This window comes from Vollenhovia emeryi, unplaced genomic scaffold, assembly GCF_000949405.1.
Source record: "Vollenhovia emeryi isolate VEMERY1.0 unplaced genomic scaffold, V.emery_V1.0 DF940004.1, whole genome shotgun sequence".
NCBI classification, from domain to species: domain Eukaryota; kingdom Metazoa; phylum Arthropoda; class Insecta; order Hymenoptera; family Formicidae; genus Vollenhovia; species Vollenhovia emeryi.
Window position 1 is genome coordinate 5,379 of NW_011966362.1, and position 9,078 is coordinate 14,456.

General features: G+C 44.7%; 1 protein-coding gene across 1 annotated transcript; it reads left to right on the forward strand.

The window, feature by feature from the left end:
• The first annotated feature begins 3,049 nt into the window (after nt 1-3,049).
• LOC105556466 lies at nt 3,050-6,135 on the forward strand. Its single transcript, XM_012003558.1, is given in 2 exon segments — nt 3,050-4,184; nt 4,266-6,135. Coding segments are annotated over 2 exon segments (2,976 nt in total). The 5' UTR covers nt 3,050-3,054; the 3' UTR covers nt 6,112-6,135.
• Nucleotides 6,136-9,078: the final 2,943 nt, after the last annotated feature.

Sequence of the window (9,078 nt, forward strand, 5' to 3'; positions counted from 1 at the left end):
GGATCCTCTTTTCCCCGGGCGGACCGACACCGCGCCTTGGGACGGCAGCGGGGAGCTGGCACGCGGCAGCTAATCCGCCACGTCACAATATATTGCATACATTTTTCAACATTTAATTGTATTTTTCAAACAGTTTTAGCAATCGGCGTTACATGCCGTATGTTCCTCGAAGCAGTTATACGCCATCCGTTTCTCGACAAGAAACTGTCTCGTGCAAGAAACAGCATGATGCGTAAGCACCCTAAAATTATTGTATATTTGTTCATACTTTTCCTGATTTACTTGTATTTATTTTACTTTATGTATTCTTTCAGTTCTGATAAACCTCGTTACACGCCTCGTATCATGAGCAGGAGATTCGCCCTGACATCTACCGCGTACAAATACTTGGATGTTGGAATCTGCGTGGTACCTGATACATCCTATGTGGAATTCATTCTCGGCGACAATCGTGGAAATAAGATGGCGTTAAATCATTCAACGTGGATGGAATTTAACAAGAAACGTGCCGAAATAGAGCAGCTCTTCAATTCAACAGACGCATCATCGGTACAGATTGACAATTTAGTTTAAGAACTTGTTAGAAATGTTAGAATGTACAATAAAAAAGTTGTAAAATTCACATTAGATGACACTTGCATGTACATGAACATGTCAACTGTATTATTTTTACTCAATCTCGAACATTGTGTAGAGCATGTATATCGCAAACTGTCGGAGGATATAGAAGCTGTAAATGAAAGCTTCGATCAGTTTGTGTGTTGTTTGCAAAGTAATATGACCAGTACCGAGAGAGATGATGCAATTGGTATACTGTACGAGGTATATGATAAAACTTCTGTCATAGATTGTGTATTAATAGTTTATGCTGTAGATGAACTTATTGCTGAAACCTTAAAACGAGTTGATGAACGAAAAAAATTAATAATTGTATAATAAATAAAATTTTCATCCACTAACATTTTTGTCTTCTGCTTCCTACCCATACATATAAGATCGAGATATGAATAAATTTAAAAATATGCTGTGGAAGGGAGAGTGCGCAAACTGAAAGAAGTATAGGATACGTGTGGAAAAAGACATTAATGCAATATTGATAGAAATATATTTATTTTGTAAAAAAACACAAGTTGTTACATATTTATTTCTCATGCATGGACCACCAATTGTAAAGTTTAAAAACATTTTGTAAAGCATAATTCGCTTCATGTCTATGGCAACGCACAGTGTGCGCAACGTCCAACTTATTTAGAGATTGTATGTCTTCGTAGTGCGCGTCGATAGTTTCGATATAAACATTGTCTCGCGCATCGTCCAGGAGTAACCTCCGCAGCCATTCTCGTTTTTCAAGTCCCTTAACATATACGAGAGAAAATCTCGTCTCGTCATCGCTGTCGTCATTATCATCCTCCTTCTCCTCTGTACCAACCACGGCTGTTGTAATCAAACTTCTAGCTCTGCTGTATGGAATCGCACCGCCTTCCCATCGTACTCCGTGACGATTTGAAATCAACCAGGATACTTGGTGTTGCTCCGCTTTGGTGAGGCATTTCCATGGTACGGGGCACGCGAAAATGTAGTGAGAGAGAACACATCCTTCTCTGAGAGAGGCAAATTCTTTTACATAAAAGTTTCTGCCAACGATAAAACCTTGCAGGTCCACAAACGTTGGTATGTCGAGACATGTTTGGACACGTCGAGACTCGTTTGAACACGTCGAGAGCAGGCGAAATATTACGGTTCGTCTTGATGCGTGGATAGATTTTAAATCCTTTTAGCTAAGCTTATAATCCCACATTTCAAAAGAACGTTCAAATTGAAGATCTGGGTCGAAAAAGGCAAAGAGGGGGTAAGCTTATAATCCCACATTTCAAAAGAGAAAACATGGTCAAGGGTCATAAAGATAATATTTTGTGCGCAGACACGTTCAAAATCGAAGATCTGGTCGAAAAGACAAAGAGGGGGTAAGAAGTATATATTATAGGTTAGCTTATACGAGGTACGTCCAGAAAGTAAGGTTACAAGGGCTCTGTAGGACGTAGGGAATTTTTTTCCCAAAGTTAGCACATCTGGCGTGTAAAGTAATACCTAACGAACAAAACAAGCGGTCCGGCCCTTCAGTACGTTGCGAAATATCGTCACAACAACCAAAACCGTCAACGAGTTCGTCGGCCGTTTGCTCCACCTACCGACAGTGTGAGATTCGCTGCAGTCATCCGCTTCCTCACTTTGCGTCATGATACCGCGGCGAACATCCATCGACAGCTTGTGGAAACCTATGGACCGGAGGTAATGTCTCGTCAACATGTTACCAAGTGGGTCCGAATGTTTAAGGAAGGCCGAACTGACATTTTCGACGAAGAAAGGAGTGGGAGACCGTTTGTCAGTAGCCGAGTCTTTCTGAAACGATTTCACCCAGGAGACTTCGTGAAATGTCAGGGAAATTTTCAGTAAGGACAAGGGTCACACGACGATCTGTGCGAACTTTTTCATCAATCTTCTGCACAAGCTCGTCTGAAATGACGGACGGTCTCCCACTCCTTTCTTCGTCGAAGATGTCAGTTCGGCCTTCCTTAAACATTCGGACCCACTTGGTAACATGTTGACGAGACATACCTCCGGTCCATAGATTTCCACAAGCTGTCGATGGATGTTGTCCGCGGATCCATGACGCAAAGTGAAGAAGCGGATGACTGCGGCGAATCTCACACTGTCGGTAGGTGGAGCAAACGGCTGACGAACTCATTGACGGTTTTGGTTGTTGTGACGACATTTCGCAACGTACTGAAGGGCCGGACCGCTTGTTTTGTTCGTTAGGAATTGCTCTACCCGCCAGATGTGCTAACTTTGGGAAAAAAAATTCCCTACGTCCTACAGAACCCTTGTAACCTTACTTTCTGGACGTACCTCGTAGTTCCACATTTCAAAGTCCGTCAGTCGAGTGAATCAGTTTCAACGAATGTGAAAAGAGTGACTTGGGAAATATTCAATATTAAACATCCATCAGTCGAGTGAATCAGTTTCAACGAATGTGAAAAGAGTGACTTGGGAAATATGTGCGACAACATGGATCAAGATCTGGTGGCGCGAGTCGACGAGGTTGCTACCATGGGCGACTATTTCGCGTGGATTCTGCAATACGACGAGTGCATCGCGAAACTCGAAGAACGTAGCCGTGCCAAGCGTCCAAGGCTGTCCATCGGCAATAGACAATCTCTGGTGGCGCAAATCGCGCGACTCGAGGGAGTAAAAAAACAACTGGAACGACGATTCGTACATTTCGGTGGTGGTGGTGGCGATGATTACGCGAGTGTCGGACCTTCTTCGAGAGCGCAACTGTCGTGGCGCGAGATCGACACCGCGTTTGACAGTCGCGTGCTTACCGGTGTGGTGATTAACGTGGAGTACATCGAGCCGCGGAAATTTCTCGAAGACGCTCGCGATGTAGTGGTCGAGCACGTGCGAGACGCTATCGAGCGCTATAATTGTGTAAAGGTGAATACCGTGTTCAACGGGGAGTTTGTGGCGGGTGATAAACGTGCAAATAAAAGCATAAATACAAAAAACTATGAACTGTTCCATACAACAGATTTGCACGAGTGGTACGAGTCGCGCGTAATCGGTCCGATTCTAACCGAACTCGAAGAATTCCAGGAGCGTGATAGAGGGTGGGCGCTGTCGCGTATACACAACGTAACTATTAACGTCAACAAGTGCAATCCTATGCGCGCGGGATGCCATATAGACATGCCAGAAGTGGTGAAACGGAAGAAAGCAGTGATCAATGTACGATCAAAGGACAATGCGTGTTTTGCGTGGTCGGTGGTCGCCGCTCTCTATCCGGCTGAAAGAAACGCGGATCGTAAATAGTCGTATCCGCATTACAGCGATGTGTTAAACCTGCGAGACGTTCCAATGCCAATGACATTAAGTGGTATTAAAAAGTTTGAACGGTTGAACAGTATTTCCATCAACGTGTACAGCATCGATGAAAAGAACAATTATGAACGCGCAATCGTACCGCTACGAGTTGCTGACGAGAAGAAGGAGAAGCATGTGAACCTATTATACCTGCAAGATCAGGGAGGTGCTGAAGTGGGCCACTTCGTCTGGATAAAAAACTTGTCCCGCCTCGTCAGTTCTCAACTCAACAAAAATGGACACAAAAAGTACATTTGCGATCGGTGAGTATCAATAAAATTTATGAAAAATTGTTTTATTTTATAAAAAATATATATAAATGTTTTTCAAATATTTTTTTTCAGATGCATGCATTATTTCCATTCAAAGGAAAGCTTGCAATCGCACGGTGTGGACTGTCAACAGATAAATGACTGCGCGATCGTATTACCCAGCGAGAAGGACAAGTGGCTCAGCTTCAACAACCACAGCAGGAAGGAACGCGTGCCGTTTGTAGTGTACGCGGACCTTGAGTGCATCTTGATAAAGACTGATACCGATACCAAAGCATACCAGCACCACCAGGTATTTAGCATTGCGTACTACGTCCACTGCTCGTATGACGACTCGCTGTCAACGTACCGTTTCCACCGCCACATTGATTGCATCACGTGGTTCGCCAACCAACTAGAAGAATTGGCATATCGTGTACAGAATATTCTGTCGAGTAATGTTCCCATGCAAACACTTTCTAAAGAACAGTATGAGAAATTCCGTAGTACCACGCACTGTCACATATGCGAGAAACCGTTCGCACAGGGTGACGATAGAGTACGCGACCATTGCCATCTAACCGGACGATATAGAGGCCCCGCGCATTCTAATTGTAACTTAAATTACAAAGATGCGTATTTCATTCCAATCGTTTTTCATAATTTATCCGGCTATGACGCACATTTCATAATTAAAGAAATCGCTACAGCGTTCGAGGGCACAGTTGATGTATTACCGATAACGAAGGAAACATACATGTCCTTTACAAAAAATGTAAAAAATACCATAGAAAACTCAAAGCGACAAAATTGTATAAAGCTGCGATTTATTGACTCATACAAATTTCTGAGTACCAGCCTCGATAGATTGGCATCGTTTCTCCATAGAGACAAATTAAAAATTGTACGATCTGAATTTTCAACATTATCCAGCGATGATTTCGATCTATTGACGCGTAAAGGTGTGTTTCCATATGAATATGTGGATTGCGCGGACAAGCTGCAGGACCCGCGTCTACCTCCGCGCGAGTTATTTTTCAGTTCTCTGATCGGTGACACCGTATCAGAGAGCGATTACATGCATGCTTTGAATGTCTGGAAACGGTTCTCCATCCAAACCCTAGGCGACTACAGCGATTTATATTTGAAAACCGATGTCTTGTTATTGGCCGACATTTTTGAAAATTTTCGCAATAGTAGCATCAACAGTTACAGATTAGATCCCGCGTATTATTATACATTACCAGGATTCACGTTGGATGCCATGCTGAAACACACGCGCGTAAATTTCGAGCTGCTCACGGACATTGATATGGTCATGTTTGTGGAACGCGGCATACGCGGTGGTCTCAGCCAATGTTCCGGTAGATATGCTCGAGCCAATAACAAGTACATGCAGTCTTACGATCCATCGAAAGCTTCCTCATACTTGATGTACTTTGATGTCAATAATTTGTACGGGTGGGCGATGTGTCAACCACTACCATATGCAAATTTTCGATGGGTCACTAACGTTACTGATTTTAATGTAAATGCGATCGCTGTGGACTCATCGACAGGCTACATTCTCGAGGTCGATCTCGAATACCCACAAAGTATACACGACGAGCACACTGACCTACCGTTCTGTCCGACGCGCGATAAGCCGCCAAGCAAGCGACAGGAAAAGTTACTTGCGACTGTGTATGATAAGAAGCGTTACGTCATACACTACCACAACCTGCAACAGTGCACGCGTCATGGGTTTCGCGTGACAAAAATACATCACATATTGGAGTTCTCGCAATCTCCATGGCTACGCAAATATATTGAACTCAACACACAATTTAGAACGTTAGTCAAAAACGATTTTGAAAAAAATTTATACAAATTAATGAACAACGCGGTATTCGGTAAAACAATGGAAACGTGCGGAATCATGTCGACGTTAAACTTATAACAAAGTAGGATGGTCGCCATGGTGCGGAGGCGATGATCTCGAAACCGAATTTTCATAGCCGCAGCATTTTTTCAGAAAATTTAATCGCCGTGGAGTTGCGAAAACTCGAAGTGAAATTCAACAAGCCAATCTACGTGGGTATGTGCATCCTCGACATATCCAAGATCTGCTTGTATGAATTTCATCATGAATATATGTTACCGATGTATCGCGAGCAATGTAAAATCATGTATACGGATACCGACAGTCTCGTATACCACATCAAGTGCGAGGATTTATACGAGACGATGAAACGCGGTATACATATACGATTCGACATGAGCGATTATCCTGTAGATAACACATATGGTATACCGCTAGTAAATAAGAAAGTCCCCGGTTTCATGAAAGATGAGAATAATGGCGCAATCATGACCGAATTCGTCGGACTCAGAGCGAAGATGTACGCGTTGAGGGCAGACGGTAAAAGCGACACGAAGAAGGCTAAAGGTGTCAAAAGCAACGTGGTAGCGCGAACAATAACTTTTGACGATTACACGCATTGTCTGCGAGACGAGATAGAAATGACTCGCCGACAAACTTGTATAAGATTAAAACTACATGAGGTGTACACTATAGCCGAGACGAAAATCGCTCTGAGTCCGTACGACGACAAACGATACATCGTGCCCGATTCTACAGAAACGCTGCCATGGGGACACTACCGAATACCTTTATAGTATATATATTCATAGTATTGTACATTATAGGATAATAATAAGTCTATTTTCTTTTATTACAAGTATATGTTTATTCACATATAAATGATGCAATTGTGTACATATGATATACATGTTTAATAGAATAAATGTTATTGAAACGAATTAAACCACATTGTTCTTGTCTATCCATGAATTGTGCGATCCATCGAATCCCAACCATTTCACATAAACCTTGTCACCCTTCCTGCGCAGTACCTTTTCCACAAGATACACATCTGGGTTAGTGGCGCGATGCAACTCGTACTCGTAGAACGCCCCTGCGACGAGTTCTCCGCAATAATCCTCGAGTAGATACGTTACGGGATTGGTGCGTTGTACTGTAACGATCTTAAACACCTCGGTGGTCCAATTTGGCGTATAACCCTTCTCGAATATCGTCTTGTATCTGCTAACGCGTACCGCGTCACCCACTTTGAACCTTGCCGGACCGGCGATTTTTACGTGGCTGTACACCGTTTTCAGGAGCCTATCGGCAACCGCGGGGGTGACGTCGACGGGCCGCATGCCGATGGTGCGATGCTTGCGCGCGTTGTACTCTGTGACGAGTCGCGGCAATAAATCCGTCCACTTGTAACTTCCATTGAGTGTAAACATCTTCCACATGGCGTTCTTCAACGTGCGATTGAACCGCTCGACGACTGACGCTTTCATTATGGAATACGTGGAATAGAGATTGATGTTTTGTTTCTTCAAAAGACGTTGCACGTAGGTGTTGTAAAATTCCTTCCCCATATCAGTTTGTAGGTTTTTCGGGCATCTTTCGCTCTCCCGAATTATCTCGGCGATAGCGTCAGCCGTCTCGCTTCCGCCTTTAGTCTTGAGGGGCACGGCCCACGCGTGCTTGCTCAACACATCGATGACGGTAAGTATGTAGTAGTAGCCTCTGTTGAAACGTGAGTACGCCTGCATGTCAACGAAGTCGGCTTGCCACAGATCATCGTATCCTCGAACTATGACGTGTCTCCGGGGAAAATTCTTTCTCGCCGGAGCATGCAGCTCCTCGACGAGTCTTCGCTTCTCGGAATCGTTACGTCCACTCGATTTTGATGGTCTCATGCAGCCCCCTGACACTTTCATGATATTGTGCCTATAGCAGTGTGTCCACTTAATGAAGCCAATCCGCTACGTGGCGCTGGCAATAGTTACCACCGTTACCATGCGAAGCACGCTGATTACACGTTTCGTTAGAGGTTAGATAGGTTAAAAGTGATAAAGTTTTTAACGTTTTTAAGAGCGAAATATTTAACTAATAAGTTATTTTCTTTTATATAATAAATTTAAAGGAATAGAAAGCCTAAGAGCCGTGATAAGGTGTTAGTTAGTGTCTAAATAATTTTTGTTTTATATTTATTTAAAGGATGCCACGTTGTATTGCGCTCGGCTGTACGTCAGGTTATAATTCAAACCCTGAAAAAGTTCATTTTTTCTTCGTCACAAAGGATGAAAATTTGAGAAAGAATGGCAAGCAGCTTGTAACGTGCCGTTAACAACAAAGCACTTTCCCCCACCGCGCACAAGTTCCCCGGCACCACTCCGTCCCGCACCTACAACCAACGGGTATATAAGCCGGCGAAAATCCACCGAGAGCACCAGATCCCGACCTGTGAGCTGAACAGGTCTACCCACGGCGACGACGTGCTGAGTCCGAGCCGCTTCCGAACTTGAGCGAGTTAAGCGAGAAACCGACCCGCCTATGATCCTGGCGCGTGCTGAGCGCCTGCCCGAGAACCGCGAGTTGAGCGGGAGATCCCTGCCGATCCGAGCCACGCGCTGAGTGGCCATCCTCTCCGTAGGCTATCGCGAGCTGAGCGAAGCTTATAATCCTCGCCATGTGCTGAGTGGCTCGACACCTAACCTAACCTAACCTAACCGCGAGCACGAGCTGTCACCGACAAGCAGACAGTATACCGCGCCGACACCGAACGTATCACGCCTGCGCCGCCCGCACTGAACCGCCGTACCGCGCCGCGTCCGAGCGAACCGAGCCGCGCACGAACACACCGGCCCGAACCACGGTCCCGATTGGCCACGTTGCAATTGACCACGGTCCCGATTGGCCACGTTGCACTTGACCACGGTCCCGATTGGCCACGTTGCAATTGACCACGATCCCGATCGACCACGTTGCAATTAACCACGGTCCCGATTGACCACGTTGCAATTGACCACTGTCCCGTTTGACCACGAGCTAAAAGCACACGCACAC